We start from the raw sequence: 19,271 nt of genomic DNA, 5'->3' as shown, positions 1-19,271 counted from the left end.
TGATTTAGAACTAAGGATCTTGAAGTCGCTGATTTTTATTGACCATCCAAAAAATTACAACAACAAAAAATCACCCCTCATTCCTCCCCCTCCTCCGTCGTCGTCGCCTTTTCCAACTCCTTCTTCATCACCGCACCAAAGTCCTCCTCGAAGCACTTGTACACCCGGTACGCCATCAGGCACTCCTCCTCGCCCGGCTCCTTCTTCTCCGCCTCGGCCACGCACTTGCGGTGATCCTCGGTCAGGTCCTCCTCGTGCGCCATCAGCAGCACCCGAATGTTCTTCAGGTTGGCCCCCGTTTTGGAGTCGAACAGCTGCAGCATTTCACCGATACAGTTGAACAGACAGTGCGTCGTCTTCTCCTCCGGTGGGAATTTTAGCTCCAAGAAGGACTTTTCCAGCTCGGCGCTGATCGGAACAGACTTTTTGCACTCGTCCACGAGCGTTTTGATCGTTTGGGGGGTGACCTGGAAGGCGGAGTTTGGTGGTTACTTGGAGCTGGTTGAGTTTATGAATTTGTGCCATTAATTTCTGTCAAATTGAGTTTGAAGAATGTTTGAAAAGTTGGTTTGGGAACAGGCACAGCCCTACAACAGCTTTTATTTTTCATAGACAAGGAACTTTTTTTCGTATTTACAGAATTGTTCAAATTGTGCAAAAATATGAATTTAAAGTCAGTTAATTTGAGTTGATATTTATTATGGTTTGGGCACAGCTCTATTCCGATATAACAAGATAAGGTACTAAGAAGACAATTTCAATCGAATATAATTTGAAGCAGCTTTCAATAAGCGCCTAGTTAGTGCTATTTATCATGCTGTGAAGTTGTATTTTCAACAGGTATTTGTACGTATTTGGGGCTAATTGAATGATTTGTTTCTTTAATTTGTGCCCATAATTTATGTAAAAACTAGTGAAGAGAATGTTGACTGCATTTTTCAAAAGCAAAGCTCTACAGCATTTTACATTTTTTGAAGTCTAGTTTTGCCAATAACGCTCGTTGAATTTGCGAATCCGGTGCTTTTAATTCCTCTCAAATTTAGTTTGAAGAATTTTACCCCATTGTTTACAAAATAGTCACAGCCCTACAAAAACTTTTATTTTTAAAAGTTATATTCAAAATACCTTGTTTAAAGCTATGTAGGGGTTTTTACCTATACAAATAATGTGTAATCTTTCTTTAAATTTAGGGCCATTATGTTGAGTTTTTTTTTCTATGGCATTGCTCTATTCAGAAATTACGAGATTACTGAGAAGACTGTTTCAATAAAATTTTAAGAAACTCTTTTTGTGCTCAGTTAGTGCCAATTAGTGGTATTTCTGCTGCAGCTGCACAACATTCAATTTTAACTTACAAGCTGATTTTAGTGCTTATTGGGTGATTCTTAAATCTCTTTAATTTGTGCTCTTAATGCTTGTAAATAAAGTGTAAAGAATGTTGAAAACATTTTTTAACAAGCACATCTCTACAGCATTTTCTCGTTTTAGAAGTCTGGGTTTAAATATTATTTGGTGCTGATCGAATATCTTTTAAATTTTCTAATTTGTGCTATTAATTCCAGTTGAAAATAATCTAATGAATTTTACCAATCTGTTACCCAAAAAAGCACAGCCCTACAGCATTTCCAAGTTCATAATAAGTGAAAATTAATCCTACATTGAAGTTGTAGAAAATTTAGGCAAAATTATAACTATTCTAATTTTGTGGTTGATGCAATTAAGCTGAGCTTCGCTTATTGGGCGCAGCTCTACTGAAAGTAGAAAAGTTTACTAAGACAATTTCAAACCACATCAATTTGAAGGTGGCTTCTTTCAGTGCTGAATTAGTGCTAAATTAGTGCAATATGTGCTACAGTGAAAACTCAATTTTAACTTACCGCAGCGACAAGAACCAATAGCAGAGTTATTCTTGTAATGAATCCCATTTTAAACCTTCGAATTCCTGGTCTGTACCGCTTCTATCGAAATCTCACTCAAATAAAATCTTCAACAGCTTGACTCTTTGTTTTATAAAGCTTTTCGCAAAATTGATTTGAGCAATTTCGTCAAACATTGTCAATCAGGCAGTTGCGTGCTTTCTGAGGTTGACAATTATGCCATTACTGCAATTGTATGGAAGATTTTCGCAATTTGGCTACGAAACCTATTCAATCGCTGAACTGACAGCACAACTGACAGCATTTGACGAAAAGCATTACAAGCTTCCCCGTACAGCTTTATCAACCTGGTGATTTGTTTACACTTCTGAATGTGAGCACCGAGACGCGTGCCAGGTTCACCGCCCATTTGACAGCACTTTTTCACGTTCTATCCTTGTCGGACAACCGGTTTTTTGTTCTGTTCGCTTCATCTCTCCGCAATACAAAACAACAAAACTCATAAACTCGCGAGCTCATCAACGACTATGTGTGGTGTTCAGTCGTCTTCGTTTCATCACAGACTTGCAGATCGGGTACTTTAATATCTCTGTGATGTTACTTGAAGCAGTGTGCACAAGTGACAACTACACGCTGACACAAAAAGGCGCAAAATGTGGGTTAAATTTATTGCTGGGTTTTTTACTGAAATTAAAGTAATTTTGATGTCTAAAGATTTGTGGTCATCGTAGTGAACATGAACTTTACATTTCATCGCGCAAACTGCCAGCATCGCATGGTGTTTGTAATTTCTGTGAGGTGAAGCTTAACGTTGTGGGGGATCATCAACCAGGGCGTCCAGATTCGATGTGTTGAGACGTTGTGGAACTTCAGTGAGTTGTGCGGAACTACGCTGGCTAGTTTTGGTTGATTCAGGTGTCCCTGAATCTTTTTGAAATACACATCTTCACTTCAACCAAGGCTTCAACCGACTCAACATAAGGAAATTTCGATGTTTTGAACAACTGTAGATCTTCATTAGCTTGCGTTGATTCACATTCTGGGTTTCTGACTTATAGTTTCAGCAACTGCATATCTTCCAGGAGGTCCTGAAGTGTAGATCTGCAGATCAACCTATTCAATTGGAGGAGATTTTCATTCAATGCATTTCACCTTCATTTAGACAGAAAAAGTGACATTACATCAGAAATGTGGTAAAATTACACATTTTCCGAGGTAAAGTTTCACATTTTTTCTAACATAAATGATGTACTATAAGGCTTTCTAGGCCCAGTGAAAAAAATATAATTTAACTCAAAAATGACGAACTCCTCGTCACAGTGTCCTGATACAAACAATGATCGAGCTGTAGCTGTCCCAGCCCTGCGAAGTATGTTGGCTGACATATCGGGCAGTCAGTCAAAAAAACCAGCTAGAAGTCGCCTGACAAAAAAATTTTGCTAGAAAGAGATAGGAAACCTGATGCAAACAAACGTCCAGCTGTCATGTAAACATACTTTGAATGTGTTGGTAAATTTCTGACTAGAAAGCCTTATTACCATTTTTTTTAACTGTGTACCTTTGCTGAGTCGTCAAATTTTCAATATTGTGGGAGTCTCTTTAACATACATACCCACAGGTCACTGGCTGAACTGACTCAAAGGAAGTTGATTTGAATGTTACTGAACTGATCATAACTTCAGTAACATGCGTTGAACGGTTGAACTGCGCAAGTCCAGGTCGAAGTGAATCTTAACAACAATAGTTATCTAAGGAACTCCCTGAAGTTTTTGGAGATCAACTACCTAAACAGAGTCTGATTAAATATTAGTAGAACTTGATCAATTTAACAGCAATTTTGTCAAAAAATACTAATCCCGCTATCTCTTTCCTCTTTTCCAGCAACAAAAATTCCTGAAAAGACCCGCAGACGACGTCGATTCCCCGTCCGACTCGTACGAACCGCCGGTCAAGCTCGCGCACAACGGCGGCGGCGGCGGAGGTGGAGGCGGAAGCGGTGCTACGGAAAACCTTACCAAGTTCTCCGTCGAGATCGTGCAGCAGCTGGAGTTTACGACGTCGGCGGCCAACTCGCAACCGCAGCAGATCAGCACGAACGTAACCGTAAAAGCCCTCACGAATGCGTCCGTCAAGAGCGAGGGTCCCAGTCCGGCCCAGCAGCAGCAGCAGCAGCATGGCGGCGGTGGAAGTGGTGGGGGTGGAGGCGGCGGCGGCGGGCCTGCGCCCTCGCCACACCACCTGCACGACCTTGGCCACATTGTGGACTTTAAGCAGGAGCCGGAGAACGAGTTTGCCGACCTGTCGGCGGCGCTGGAGAAGGACGCCGCCGCCAACGGGCACTTCCCGGGCCTTTCCGATCTCATCGGGGACGACACCAACGACGAAAGCGACACCTTCAAGGATCTCATCTCCGACCTGTCCGACTTCCATTCCGACTTTCTGGACTTTGAGGAGAAGCCACCGATCTCGGGACCGAACCAGCAGCAGCAGCAGCAAATGTTGCACGCCCAGCAGCAGATCGAGGTGAAGCAGGAGACCTGTATCAAGCAGGAACACCCGAGTCCGGTCGGCGGCATGCTGGACAACATGGGCATCAAGCGGGGCAGTCCCGTGACGCAGCAGCAGCAGCCGCAGTTCCCGAATGCGTTCAACGATCCCAGTTTGGGCCCGAAACGGGGTCCGTACGGAAACCCACAGAACGGCCCAATGGCGGAACTCTCCCCGGCGGCACAAACCCTGAAGCACATGGCCGAACAGCACCAGCACAAGAATGCAATGGGCGGCATGGGAGGCGTAGGTTTCCCACCGCGAGGACCGCAAGGTCCCCAAGGTCAACGACCCCCTTACGCAGACCAGTTCGGCAACCAGTTCAGCAGCGCCGGTCAGGACTTTATGGGGGCCAACCCCGCGGGTGGCCCCAACCCGAACCAGTTCCACAAGGGCAACGTGCCGCCCTTCCCGGGGGCTGACCTCATCAAGCAGGAACTCTACTCCCCGCAGAACGACTTTGATCTCAAGCCGCAGCTCAACCGGATACCGGGCGGTCCGCAAATCCCCGGTGGCCAGAAGATGGGATCCGGCTTCGGCAAACCCGTGCAGCAGCAGCAATACTCGCCGTACGGATCGCCCGCCGGCGGGGGAATGCCCAACCACGGCAGCCCGCACGGTCCCGGGTACATTCCACCGCGGGGTCCCGGACCGGGTGCGGGAGGTGGGGGGAATGGGGGTAACAACAACGGTGGCAACGGAGGAACCGGTCCCGGCAGCGGAGGAAACGGAGCGGGAAGTAACGGTGTGCCGCCGGGACGGGGTGGTGGTGGTGGTGGGGCAGGGCCCACGGGAGGAAACGTACCGAACGCGCCGCCGACCATGCTCCAGATGAAGCAGACCCAGCAGCTGCACATCAGCCAGCAGGGCCCGGGAGGACACGGAATACAGGTGAGTTTCTTTTGGTTTTGTAGGGGAACAGCATCTAATTCCAGCGTGCCTCTAATGTTGGCAAGTAAGAACTTTGACATTCAATTAAAGCTAATTAAAAGCGTTTTCAACTGAAATCGAGTGATAAATAGCTCAATAAGAAGTGAGCAAGCAAGTTTATATCAAAAGTTTTGCAAATTTAGTTGTTTAAATAGTGAAAATCAGCAAATTGGATGGAATTAGGTGTGAGTGATTAACCTGCCAAAGATACGAGAATTTCCCCTATTTGTTTTATAAATTGTGGAGCATTCTCTAAAATATTTGTTGAGATTTTATGCAGAAAAGTGAAGCTAAATCGCTTCAAACAGAAAAAAAAACAATAAGAAACCACTCGTTTCTGTCAGATTTTCTAACCTCGATTGTTCACATCATCGGTTCAACTGCTGTAATATCTTGCAAGCAGAACACCAAATAAAGGTAAACAAATCACTTCGTGCATCAACCAATTGTTCTTTACAAGCAGTGACATAAACAAACTTTTCACTTTTCGTCTAGTGATCCGATTAAGTTTTACAGCGTGACGTCACGACATTTTTACAGAGACACACGCACACACATTTTTACAGAGACACACGTGCAAAAAATGTAAACAGTGCAGCCAAGCTGTCAAATTTCTAACCTCCAAATCGAGTCGGCGTAAAACCTAATATTTACCTTTTTTGACAGCAGTGGCGGCGTAGCAATCCATTTGAATCCATTTTTCCACGGCAAAATCACGCCGCTACTACCGTCACGAATGGAAGGTCTGAAAGAACACTATGGTAACACGAAGTCCCATGCAAATGTGTTAAAGCAACACGCAGAAAAATGGCATATTTGAATCAACAAAACGTTTTGTTGATTTGAAAATCAGGATTTTTGTTGAATCAACGCTAAATGTCCAAGTAACTTTTTCAAAACAACAAAAGATTTTTGTGGAATTGAGAAAATCAAGGTTTGTTTCAACACAAAATCGGCGTTGATTATATTCAACAAAAATTTTGTTGAATCAAACCTCGTACAGGCTGATTCTACAAAACATTTTTCTGCGTGAAACTAGAAAATGTGTAATGCCGATTCTCGGTGTACGGGCGCACTATTTGATCGGCCAAAAGAAAAAAGCAAAAAAAGGTAAACAGAAAATCACATTTTTCGATATGAATTTTCAGCCAATATTGGGATGGAATCTCCACTAATATGTAGAAATTTGACATCAGCATCACAATTCACGTGTTTTTTCTGAAATGTATCGTTTAAATTGCAAAAAAAATTAAAATCAAAAACCCAAACATTGATTTGTTATGGGCTACCATTTGACAGCTAGTGTTTTTGTTGTGGGCTCTCATTTGACAACCGTGCTAATGTCGAATGTTGTCAGTTTGCTTTGGACGGAATAGGGTTATCAACCCCCGCGGGAAAGGGTAAAAAAATGATTTAACAATATTTACAATATTTACACGAGTTTTCAAATTTCGATAGCATTCATGACCTTTTAACGTGAAGACTTCCATCATTGTCATGATTTTTCGTTCAAAGATATAAATTTTGCGTCGCTTTCAATATTTTGACAAAATTTCTTCATCAAGTTGTTTAGAATAGTGCCCTACACATGCTGATTCCTTTTGGTAACGATTATACCATTCCTTGTAAAGTTATGGAAATCGTCATTAATCAATGATTGCCAACTAGAACGTCAATGACTGTGCCATAAAATTATATAAATTTTGAAGCACAATTGATTTAGATCAAAAATTCCTTCAGTGGCTTCAAGAAGGCAACAACCGGCACATGCTGATTCCTTTTGGTGCTGAAATTCGTTAAATTGATTTTAATACAGAATATTCTATAGTGATGATCAAATTTCTTCGAAAATGATCAACGGCTTCACCTTAATCAAGCACTAAAAGAATAAAAAATATCAAAAATCTAAGAAAATCTACTATATTTTTTTCATTGAACACCTACTGTTTACTGCTCTAAATCAAGGCTTCATATTATCCAAAATCCACTCCATATAATCAACAATCTTGATAAACTGCTCCGGCTTCGTACAGTACGATATGTCCGTCTGAATCCCGTACGCCAAATACCGGTTGGACTTCTTTTCCACCGCCTGGATGGTCGTTCCCTGCATGTAATCGTTGCACTTCACCGACGTCCTGCTCGGATCTTCCCGATTTCGCACGCAAATGATCGACTCCGACACGTTCTGGCCCAGCTCCCGCTGGCACGGTCCGTGGTGAATCAGATCCACCACTGCTCGCTGCAGGTACTGCGAATCCTCGCCGGACTCCTTCCACCCGGTCAGCACGTACCGCGGGTAGACCCGTTCCCGCTGTTCTACGCTCGTTGGCAGACAGACGGCTTCGATGTGATCCCGCCGGCCGACGTACGCTGGTGAAGCTAGCCGCGCCAGGATCAGTTTGTCCTTCTGGAAGAACTCCGAGGTGGCGACCTCCTGGACGGGCCCCGAACAGATGGGCATTGGGCTGGTCACGCAGTCTTTGACTTCTCCCGTTTTGTAGTCTCCCAGGGTCACCGACACGTCGTCACTGGAAGATGGTGTGGGGTATTTGATGAAAGATTGTTGAGAAAATTGAGGATTGGGGAATACTCACTTCCAATCGACGCAAGTTGTTGTCAGGATGTAGTTCTTGTTGATCAGCAGCCCGTTGCACTGCACGTAATCGTGACTCGCGAACGGGTGTCGAACTTGCACGATCCAAGGGTACTGTGAGATGACCGGTTTCTTGTCCTCGCCGTACCCAAACAGGAAGTCATTCTTGCCACAGTTGCCTTGGTTGATCAATCGAACGTTGGGATGTCCCTCGATGGGATCGCTGTTGTTGCTTATCGGAGCATTCTCGTAGATCCACTCCAGGTACAGCCCGGCGTCGGTGAAGCCGACAAACTTCTTCAGGTTGCAAATCCCGGCGGAGTCCAGTGTATTGCTAAAGGACACTACTCCCCGTAGGTACCACTGATTTTGATGCTGGATGATCAGTCCACCTCCGCTGTCCCCGTTGCACACTCCAGTACCGTTCCGAAACCCGGCACAGAACGTCTTGGCGTTGATGAGGTGCCCAAAGAAGTCACGATCACTCGCCAAACAGTCGTGCGTGCTCACGATCGGCATCCGTGCCTGGTTCAGGATCGCGGCGGTTTTGTTGCTGTCCGTCAGTCCCCATCCAACAACCGTCCCTTCCCGGCCGTAAATATTGGGCAGCACTACTCCGTCGTCCCGTTTCCACAGACACACCGGCTGCACATACTGCGTAAATATCACCGGCACCTCCAGCTTCAAGATCGCAATATCGTTCTCGTACGTCAGCGGTTTGTAGTTGACGTGCGTTACAATCTTGGCCACCTCGTGATCGCGTCCCTGCTCCTCGTGCTCCTCGGAGATGTTGAACCTCCCCACCTTGACCAGCACATCCCTCACGGGCCGGTGCTTCCGACTCGATCGCTGCGTAACGCAATGCGCGGCCGTCACCACGATAAACTTGTGCACGAGCGTGCCTCCGCACTGGTAATCGAACTCCTCGCTGATCCCCACCCGGTGGAACAACGCCACGTGCCACGGGTATTCGCCTGGTCGCGATCGGAAGCCGGCCTTGATCAGACCCTCCAGCGGGGCCAGCTGGCGACCGCAGGACCGGTCGTCAAAGTCCGTCTCGCCGATAGAGGTCACCCCCGCCGCCAGTAGCGCTGCGAAGATCGCCAAATAATGAACGTCAGCCATCGCGCGGGGAGATGTGGCCGCGATCAAGTGTAGAACTCAACTGAGTGCGAGTACGTCGAGACGAGAGCTAGGAAGTGCATACTAAACGTGTTTTATTGCTACTGGGGGGCTTTCCAGTTCTCAGTATGACGCGATTGGTGTTTGAAACGAGCTTTGAACTTGGAATAGCTGTAGATTGTTTACATCGCACGATCCTGCTCCAAATGAGAGTTATAGTGTTTCACTTTGACTTCGCCATACAATTCGGTTTTTCGCCGACTCGATTTGCAGGTTAGAACCCTGACAGACGGACGGGGCCTACAACGGCCCGGGGTTCTCTTTTTTGGCTACCATCCCGACGTCGGGCTGGACATGGACCTGATGTATGCCGGTTTTGGGCAGGGCGAAGGAAGGCAACCTAAAATTGGTTAAAACTTGAAAACGGTGCACTTTATCAAAATTTCACTAAAGTACTTTTTAATTGCAAATTTGATTTTTCATCGAAAAATCAAGTTGAAAAAATTTTGCGACCAATATTTCGATTTTTTGAAAAAATCAGTGTTGATTAAAAAAAAAAATACTCGGTCAAAGATTTTTTGCACAACCTGGAAATTTCTGAAAAGTTGGCGTTTTATGTCCCCTAAAACAAATAAAAAAAATGTGTTTTTTTGCAAATCCAGTTTTAGTGACAAAAAGTTAAATTAAAAATCACCAAATTTTTTTTACCGTGTATCATTTTTTTCAGTGCAGCCCTTAATCATACCTACAACTTTGCCGAAGACACCAAATCGATCAAAAACTTCCTTCAAATGATACAAATTTTTTGAATTTTCATACATCGTTTTTGTATGGACAGCTGCCAAATTTTTGGAAAATCATATGAACAAACTAATGATGCAAAATGGCTTCTTTGGCATACCGAAGGCACCAAAAAAGTTTCAGTCGGATTAAAAAATACAAAAAAACATCGAATGACCGAAATCTGAGAGAACTGCTCAGCTCATTTTACTCCCTAACGTTTGGTTTGAATGTATGTGTGAGTATCGTGTAAAAAGTGACAGTTCGCCACTTTTTAGTTTGACTTTGGCCTCCAAGGGGTTGAGTTTAGTTTATTTATATTAAACAAGGCTGTTATTTTTTTTCGCCGATTTTTTTTTTGCTGTGCTGTACATCGGAATTTCACAAAAATTTAAAATATTATTATCGATTCCAGACATGCTTAACATGATTTTAAACTTTGTTTTAAACGCAGGAAAATGCATTTCTAGTTGTTTTCAGTTGGTTAGACTTCGATTTCCTTTAAAATTTTTATGTTTTTTGAAATATTTTTTTTTTGCCTCCTGATTTTTTGAATCGATTTTGGAGGGGGAGGGGGGGGCGACATAAAGTTTGAAAAGTATTTTCAGCGGCCCAAGGTCTATTTCCAGTTTCTTCAGAAATCAATATTTTTCCTCAGCATTTAAAAAAAAATATTCAAAAAATAAATTTCAAGTCAAGTTTCAAGTACATTTATTTTTCCAATAAGCCATCCTCAAAAGTAACGCCACACTTCATCCCCACAACCACCTTCTTCATCATCGTTATTGTCGCGCCTCTTCCCCAAGGAATCACGCTAGATAAGAAGCCTCCCATCCAGCACACACACACACACACCCGAGCACTCTCGGGAGACTTTTGCTCGTCGTCGTCGTCGTGCCGGAAAGAATTCCGAGAGGCTGTGCAAAGAGAACAGCAATCCTCTGGGAGAGGGAGAGCGCAAATGAGAGTTTTTGCAGCTCCCCAAACATAAATCCTGCCAACTGATTACCAGACCAGCAGAAGGCGCACAAGAATCCGGGAGCATACTCTTCGGGATTACCAGATAGGCCCCCCTTCTTTTGCTGGTTTCGCCTGGTTGTTGCTGTTGTTATTGTTGTTGCTGGAATGTGACACGCAGGGCACGGTGGGTTTGCTGGGAGAAAACATTTAATCTTAAAATTATTAATTTATTTTTTTACAATTTTATTGTAATTTATTTAAATTTACAATTTTATTGTAAAAATGTACTCAATTATAATTAAATAGTTCTTTTAATCATTAAATTTTAATCCTTTGTAAATTTCTAAATCCACCGTGTCACCCAAAGAAACGGTAAAAAGCCAGAAACCAGGGGGGAAGGTGGCTGGGAGGCTGCAAAAAGGGGGACGATGAGTCGAGTACGCGCGGGAAGTTTTAATGGGTTTCGAGACCCTTATATTTCATGTTTATTGCCCAACCAGAGGGTCCGGGTGGGCACACTTGCCAATAAGCGAAAACGTCTCCGGCTGCTGCTGTTGGGAGGATTGGCTGGCTTGTTGAAGCAAAAGCTCTCTGCTATTATTCTACCCAGAACCGTATCGATCCGGAACCCCTTCGAGAATCAGATTTCAGGAAGGTGGAGATAATTTCGGAAATTTCAGAAAACTAAAAAAAAATCGAATAGTTTTAACAATTACTTGAAATAACTATTTAAAACATTTTTGGAGCACATTGTTTTCACTCAGATTGATGCAAAGTGACACAATTAAACACTCTTCAGATCCCACCCCATTAGACAACGCTCCTCACTTCCAATATAAACTGCCCAATAACACCTAACCGCCCGTTGCACTCAAACCAAAAAAAAAGCTCCATCAACAAACAAACATTAACAAGCCCCGGATGGCTTCATTCGCCGAAGCTCCCAGGCACTGTCCACTGGCCCCGTGTCTGGATCGATATTGGAAAGCTCAATTATGCAAATGCACTTTGGGAGGCGGGATATGGCTCTCTGTGGGGCCAAAGTCAAGCCTGAACCAGTGGGTTAATCATTTAATAAGGTGGAAAAGTGGCATTGTTTGATTTGCTGGTTTTTTTTTTAATTTTTGGAGAATAATTCTAGAGTTTTTTTTGAGTAGGTCCTACAAATATTTGAAAGACAACAGTTTATAGGACCTTTTAAACATAAACAAAGATAAATAATAGTTAAAAGCTTTTTAAAACAAAAAAAAAACTATTTTCAGCAATATTTTTTCAGGCCGGATTTTTAAAAAAATCTTAAAATATTTGTAATTTGTGTCCTGAAGATTTTAGATTTTTTTAAAAAATCCGGCCTGAAAACATATTGCTGAAAATAGTTTTTTTTGTTTTAAAAAGCTTTTAACTATTATTTATCTACAAATTATTTTTTAACGTATTTTTTACATTTTTGAGAAGAGCTATATAGATTGTTTTGAGCTTAAAAAATATTTTTATGGACAAAAGACCTCAAAAAAGAATAAAACATCCCTTTTCTTAAATTACCTACGAAATTGTCAAGAACAATGCTTGAAAAGAGATCTGTCAGGGACTGCTCGATGTTTGAAACAACTCTCTGTCAGTAATCATTTCCGAAAACGAAATTGGTGAACGTAAACACAAAGACGAAACGAACGAAAAGTGAGCACCACTCAAGCAGCCGCCCGAACGAGACAACGTGCTCTTTCTCTCGTTTTTCGTCTCTCTCTTCCAATTTTAGAGGATTATAATAAAAAATGGATTTTTAAATGTATGAAATTCTGGTAAACTGTAGCTTATTATTGGGACTTTCCGAAAAATGGGTAAACGGAAAAAAAATACTTTTTGTTACTTGAAGTTAGCTCTTAACTACTTTATTTTTGTTATTTTGTAGGAAACAAAAAAGACATCTTTTGAGCCATAAAGCGAGATTATGCAAAATCTGGTTTAGTAGATATGATTTTTTAAATCATGTTTTAGGTGAAATATCAAAAATCTGGACAAAAAAATAATAATAACCATATCTTAAAGCTAAACATTACTCCGAAACTTAATGTATAGAATCATTTTTATGTGATACTTTCTGATCTTTTCAATAAAAATAATTCCTTGATTTTAAAATCAAACTTAACGTATTTAAATGTCTAAAAATAGATATTTTTTCTTATTTCATTATTCAGACCAGTTTTTTTTTGTTCAAAAGATCAGAAAATTTTGCAGCTCAATTTGTAAGTAATAATTAGGTTTCAAATACAACACCAAAACACCTACACTCCTAAACTCCTAAGCTCACGAAATGTTGGAAATCCCATACGAGATTGGGAGTTCAGGTGTAACAAATTTAGCAAATTTATAGCTTTCTTTTTGAAGATAAAATTAAACATTTTTTTAATAAGTCATTGAATTTGAATATTATGCTAAATTAAGAAAAAACAAGTATTTATTATTGAAAATCATTAAACTCTCCAATTCTCAATGCAATCATATTATTTGAAAATATATTTTCTCACAATACGATTTATTTGTGTTTATGTATTTTTATTTTATTTTATTCATATTTATTCAATATTGTTTAGTCTACTTTCAGTGCTAACTTTTTGAATTTTTATTTTTTTATTTATTTTCATAATATTTTGTTTGCTGTTTTTATAATATTTCTTTTTATTCTTTATTTTTTGAATATGAGCATTTTATTCTTTAATGTTGTTCACTCACTTTTGAATATTGTGAATATTTTTTGTAAATAATTTCTTTTTATTAAAAATGTGCTCACGAATTTTAGAAAAAAACATTTCGTCTCTTACGGCTTTTTGAAAACTAAACCGAGATTTCATTGTTTAAAAAAATTGAAGTAATAGTTATGGGATTTTCTATACTCTCAAATAAAATTCTAGATAAACTGACCCTCTGAAAATGCAGCGTCATCAGTGCATAATTGGCAAAGGGAGCACGTGGCCGTAAAAAAATATTCGGAGTGAAAAGTGATTATTTTTTTTGTGTGTGCCTTTTGTTTCGCATTTTTTGTCGTGATTTGTGCGCTGTGAGAAGAAGATTACCCTCTGAAAATGCAGCGTCATCAGTGCATAATTGGCAAAGGGAGCGCGTGGTCGTAAAAAAATATTCGGAGTGAAAAGTGTTTTTTTTTGTGTGTGTCTTTTGTTTCGCATTTTTGTCGTGAATTGTGATATAGTTTTCGATAAAAACGATCCGAGTTCGTTAGGTTTATCGCGTAACAAAATTATTTTGATTCATCAAGAACGTCGTGTGGTGCGCGAGTTTCTTTTTTTGTGTTGAAAAGACCTTCCCATAGCTCCGTAGCTCGGAGGGCTCGACGTCGGTTGTTTGTGTGTTAAGCCCTCTCCATAGCATCGTAGCTCGAGAGGCAACGAAAATCAATACCTTATCTAGCTAACAGAAAGAAGATCGGAAAGCACTTGATGATTGAGTTCGTCGCGTCTATTGAATTAAATGATTGTATAATTAAAAATCAGACTACGCTATCATTGCAGCATGGCGTTTAACACCTCATTTTATAAATAAATATTATTTGGTTGTATCTTTCCACAGCCGGCTGTCTAAGATTAAACCATTTCATTAACAATTTAACAACAGTTAAACGGGAAATGTCTCATCTGCAGCAACCGATTGTTTGCCTTGAGAATAAAATATAATACCTTTCAACAAACACTATGATTTTGGGTCGCATCATCATCTTCTATGATGAATCCTGACCAAACACCCTATCCTACTAACAAGTTTTCAGGTTCCTGGCGCTCGTGGGGTGTAAGCACAGAGTAAATCAGCTGCCCTAGTAGCAACCTGCGCTAACTAACATTCCCGTCCCTTAAAATCGAGATCTACAAACTGACATGGCGGGCGCCGTTGGTGGCCAATGACTGTTACCTATTCGCAACTGATCTTGTTTTGGCAATCATGGTGTTTTATCTTTTCAGCGCATTCATACATGCTGTTGATAAGAGAAATACCACTTGATAGTCGAAGCCTATGATCAGTAGTGCTGAAAGGATATTACGGTTCTGTTCAGCAACGGAGAAGGACAACCATGGGTGGTCTCTCATGCTCATGCTCATGCTCATGCTCTCAAATAAAATTCTAGATAAACTATTGAAAGCATAAAATCCATCAGAGTTGAATGATCATTCAAACTGTAACTAACTCTTCTTTAGTATCTTTAAAAAATAAGACATTATTGTGATATAATTCTGTGCCATGTTTTCAACAGTCTGGTGGGTTTGTAATCATAAGTCTTCAAAATATCTAAAACATTCACTAAGGAAAATATTTACATACATATTTTAGGCACAAATTTAATAAATTTTCGAAATTTAATGTGGATTTTTAACAGTCTAAAATACATTTTAATTTTGCATTAAATGAAAAAAAAATTAGTTAAAAAAGAATTCTAAATATTTACAAAAAACATTCGCTAAAATTCAAGTGTTCTAAGTTGCAAAACTAACATCATGTTTTAAAAGTATTCCCTTAATTGTCATAATTGTGCCTAATACAAAAAAAAATCATTTCTCCATTTTTCTACACAAATAATAACATTGTTCCCTCAACATTGCCAAAAACATTACTGTAAACCCCCATTGTTGCTTCCTCCCACGTTGCGTTGCGTTAATGGGAAATTGGATTTCACCAGAGTGAACGAGTCAAGAAAACCTCACCAACTTAGGACGCTCGCGTCAGGTCGCAATAAGTAATAATCGTAAAATTCGAATGCCTTTTTCCTCAAACCAGACACTCTCTCTCTCTGTTTCGGTGAGGCTAGGTTGGCTAGTAACTGGAACTAAGAGGGTAAGAGGGGGAATTTTGGTCGAATTTGTCTTTGTTTTTTGTGCGAAATGAAAATAATAACAAATTGAAATAGATAAACAAAAAAAAAAATTAAAATAATAAAACTATGCATCAGAATTATGAACAAAATTAACTTCATTTAACCTCATTTAAGGTAGGCCACTCCAAATCAGGGAAGCGATGATTTCGTCGACGACGTCGGAAAAAGGTTCTGCTTCGGAAAGCATTTCCCTTCCCCGCCGCCGTTCGTGTTCAATAAGGTTAAGAGCTTTTTTCCTAACCCCCTCTCCTTCTTTCTCTCACCAACGGAACTGTCTCAAACGGAGAGACAAAGAGGGAAGAACGTGTCGTGCCAGGAGCGATGATGACGACGAGGGGTGTATAAAATTTATTAATAATTTGAAAATATGATCCTACCGGGATGAAATTACTTTTGCCCCAGCCCCACAGTTCTCGTTGGTTGATCTAATATTCTATACATTTTTGAACGACGAAAAGTGGTGGGTTTGGTTGCGTCGTTTTCAGGGAAAACCCCACACGTGATTTATTGGAAGGCAAGAAACCGATAAATTCGATGAATGCTTTTACTGAAGAGGGAAACCCGTTTTTCCCCTAAACTAGTGAGGAAAATAAAACAAAGACTATTATTTAGACTATTTTACTTAACGATGAAATGCATCAAACTAGATTTTTTTTCAAAAATGAGAACGAACGGTCACCCGAAGGATTGTACACAAAAGAACTTCTCTTGGAATCAAAAGTCAACCAGACAACCGGAAAATAGAAGAGCTTTATAAAGTTTGAGGGTGGCACTGCACCCTCCACCGGAAAGCTTCAGTCAGCCGTGCTGCTTCTAAACAAAAAAAAACCTTACTTAATCCACCTTAAGGTGGTTGGTGCCTTCCTCACATTCATGTTGTATTTTAGGTTGTATTTACAAATTGATTTAAGAGTTTTTCTTTAACTTTTTTATTATTATTTTTTATTCAATTAATTTTTTTTTATCTTATTATAATTTTGGTTTTTATCAGAACATCAGTTTTCATTTCTTTTTTAACCAACTCTCCAAAATAAAGGAGAAAGGTAATTGAATTTAAAAGTGCTAATATGCCAACATTAGGTGCACGATGGAATTGCATGCGGTCCCCCTAGTCCTACACCCAAAGGAAAAATATATCTCAAAATCTGCAACATTGGATTTGCTGCAGAAAATGTCATATTTTATAACATTTTTTGCAGCAAGCCCGTAGATCATTTTTGCCCGCGTGTAAAAATTTCAGCGATCTGCAGTTCTCACCAACACATATAAAGCTGGCCCGTCCCCGAGCAACACTCCAAAGAGAAGCATATGTTGGTGCTCTTTCACTCACTTTTCATCAAGCGTCCATGGCGCGGTGGTAGCGTGTCGGATCAATAACCAAGAAGTTGGTGGTTCAATCTTCGTTCTGCTAAGTGTTTTTTGTGAAATACAATCAAAAGTCGTCGGTAATGTCGATAATTGTCGGTAACGGGCAAAAATGTCATACTCCTATATCGCAAAAAATGCATGAGGACAGATTTCATGCAGATTCTGATATACTTTCATGCCGCCATGCATCACAATCATGCGACTGCCAGTTGGGTGTAGTAAACAATGTCTCATGAGTTGTATATTTCAGTAAAAAGTTCGTGTTAATCTTTGTCGAGACAAAATGATGTTCCTTGCCTCATTGGGTGAGGAAGGCAAAAAGAATTTGGGTAAAAAAAAACATTAGTTTTACATCAGGAATTGGTGAATTTTCATCAGTTTCTTATTATTTTTCATCAGGTTCACATTTTTACACATTTTTTAGGTTATATTACCGTCATCAGTGGTGAAATTGGGTCTGGGGGTGAGATTGGGTCACCTCCATGATCCAATACCAACAAGTTTTTAAGTCAACAAAGTTAGTCTAATGAAGTAAACAGTAAAAAAAGCCATGGTACCGTAAAACGGGGTGACTTTGATAGCCGGGGTGACTTTGATAGGTTTGCGATTTTTCCGCAAAATGAAGAGTACAATTAAAATACGTAAGGAATGGTTCAGAAACATACTGACCGTGGTAGAGAAGTGTTCAAAATACCTCATGAAGAACTTTTCATAAATTTTTGAAAAGTTTATAAAGTTAGTTAACTATAGTTGAGAAAATGTGGATGAAAGTCATTATTTTAAACTTCTCAAAGTGTCATGATTTTCTCAATGAACATGATTTTTAATCGGAAAACGGAATGCATTTTCGGATTCTTTGGACAATTTTCCACTAGGAGAAGGTTAAATAAGTTTGTAAATAACAAATAATATGTGTTTTTGAAACACAATTAAAAGAAATATCCAAATTTATAGGCAAATTCAGTTGAACAAATTTCATGTAAAATGTGAAAACTTGTGATTCGTGCTTCGAATTCAGTTTAAAATGCAATATAAATCGATAATTTTACAAACAAAACTATTTTTAACAAATTTCAGGCAAAATTCCGACTTTTTAACAATTTTACCTAAAATTTATATGTATTTTGTTAAAAAGCTTATAAACTTAGTTAACTTAATATAAACATTGATTTTTTTCTTACTAACTATATCAGCTACTTTAGTGATGGTACATTTAGCGTACAAATAAAGTTTGAACATCTTAAATATGATTTAAGATTTCACCCCGGAGTTTAAACTGAGAATTTTTAGCGTAACTTTTTTTCTAAACATTATTGAAAAAACTTTTTTTCCGAAATAGTGCATGGACTTTGTGTGGTCTACCCCAGTACATGTTTTAAAAATAATAATCTTGAGATAAACCTTACCTGTTGGAAAATATTCTAAAAACAAATTGAAATCCTATCAAAGTCACCCCGGTTTACGGTATATCTTCTATGCAAAAAAAGTGTAATTTTACCTCTCAAAATGTGTAATTTTACCACTTTTATGGTGTAATGTCACTATTCAGTCAAAATTGACATTACACCATAACAATTTTCTAACGTCGATATCTCAGCAACTAATGATCCAATTTACAATGTTAAAATATGAAACATTCGTGAAATTTTCCGATCTTTTCGAAAACAATTTTTTCAATTTTTTAAATCAAGACTAACATTTCAAAAGGGCGTAATATTCAATATTTGGTCCTTTTGAAATGTTAGTCTTGATTTAAAATTTTAAAAATATTTTTTACGAAAAAAGAACAGAAAATGTCATGAATGTTTTATTCAATAGCATTGTAAATCGGACCATTAGTTGCTGAGATATCGACGTTAGAAAAAGGTGTGTTGTTTGGGTGAGACTTGAAAAACATCAATTTTCCTGCTTTTTAAGCCTTTGCATGGCAATATCTCAGCAACTAGAGGTCGTATCAACAAAGTTTTTTTTTTTCATAAAATTATTTTTATTAGGTCCTTTTCGGTACTGGGACCTGGTTAGGACCGAGTCGGCTTTTGTAATTACAAAAAACTTAATAATTACAGAGGATCTTGTGTGTAAATGTTAGTGGGAGGGGAGCCGATTACCCGCGGCCTACTTGGGGTTAGTAGGGAAGGGATTGATGTTAAAGACAAGGCATGGGATGGGAAGGGGGATTGTGTAGGGGTCTTGGTTGGCTCTGCTGGCCTTTGCT

At 39.8% G+C, this 19,271-nt stretch overlaps 3 protein-coding genes across 10 annotated transcripts in view; 1 reads left to right on the top strand and 2 right to left on the bottom strand.

Annotated features, from left to right (window-relative positions):
• Positions 1-19,271, top strand: part of LOC6043836 (neurogenic protein mastermind) — a 253,670-nt gene that overhangs the window by 171,400 nt on the left and 62,999 nt on the right. For all 8 annotated transcript variants that reach the window (XM_038253534.1, XM_038253533.1, XM_038253535.1 and 5 more), the window contains one exon: positions 3,759-5,315. In XM_038253534.1, the coding sequence (XP_038109462.1) occupies positions 3,759-5,315 (1,557 nt within the window). The remainder of the gene's footprint in view (positions 1-3,758; positions 5,316-19,271) is intronic.
• Positions 20-1,993, bottom strand: LOC6043835. Its single transcript, XM_001861395.2, has 2 exons — positions 1,878-1,993; positions 20-467 (listed from the first exon to the last, which is right to left on the bottom strand). Exons 1-2 carry the CDS (start codon positions 1,923-1,925, stop codon positions 78-80), a joined length of 438 nt encoding a protein of 145 aa, XP_001861430.2. The 5' UTR covers positions 1,926-1,993; the 3' UTR covers positions 20-77.
• On the bottom strand, positions 7,278-9,123 carry LOC6043837 (polyserase-2). Its single transcript, XM_001861397.2, has 2 exons — positions 7,952-9,123; positions 7,278-7,885 (listed from the first exon to the last, which is right to left on the bottom strand). The coding sequence occupies exons 1-2, from the start codon at positions 9,073-9,075 to the stop codon at positions 7,315-7,317; spliced, it is 1,695 nt and encodes a 564-aa protein (XP_001861432.2). The 5' UTR covers positions 9,076-9,123; the 3' UTR covers positions 7,278-7,314.

The sequence above is a fragment of the Culex quinquefasciatus genome, chromosome 2, assembly GCF_015732765.1.
Source record: "Culex quinquefasciatus strain JHB chromosome 2, VPISU_Cqui_1.0_pri_paternal, whole genome shotgun sequence".
NCBI classification, from domain to species: Eukaryota; Metazoa; Arthropoda; class Insecta; order Diptera; family Culicidae; genus Culex; species Culex quinquefasciatus.
Note: the sequence above shows the minus strand (reverse complement) of the source record. Positions and strands in the feature narration are given on the sequence as shown.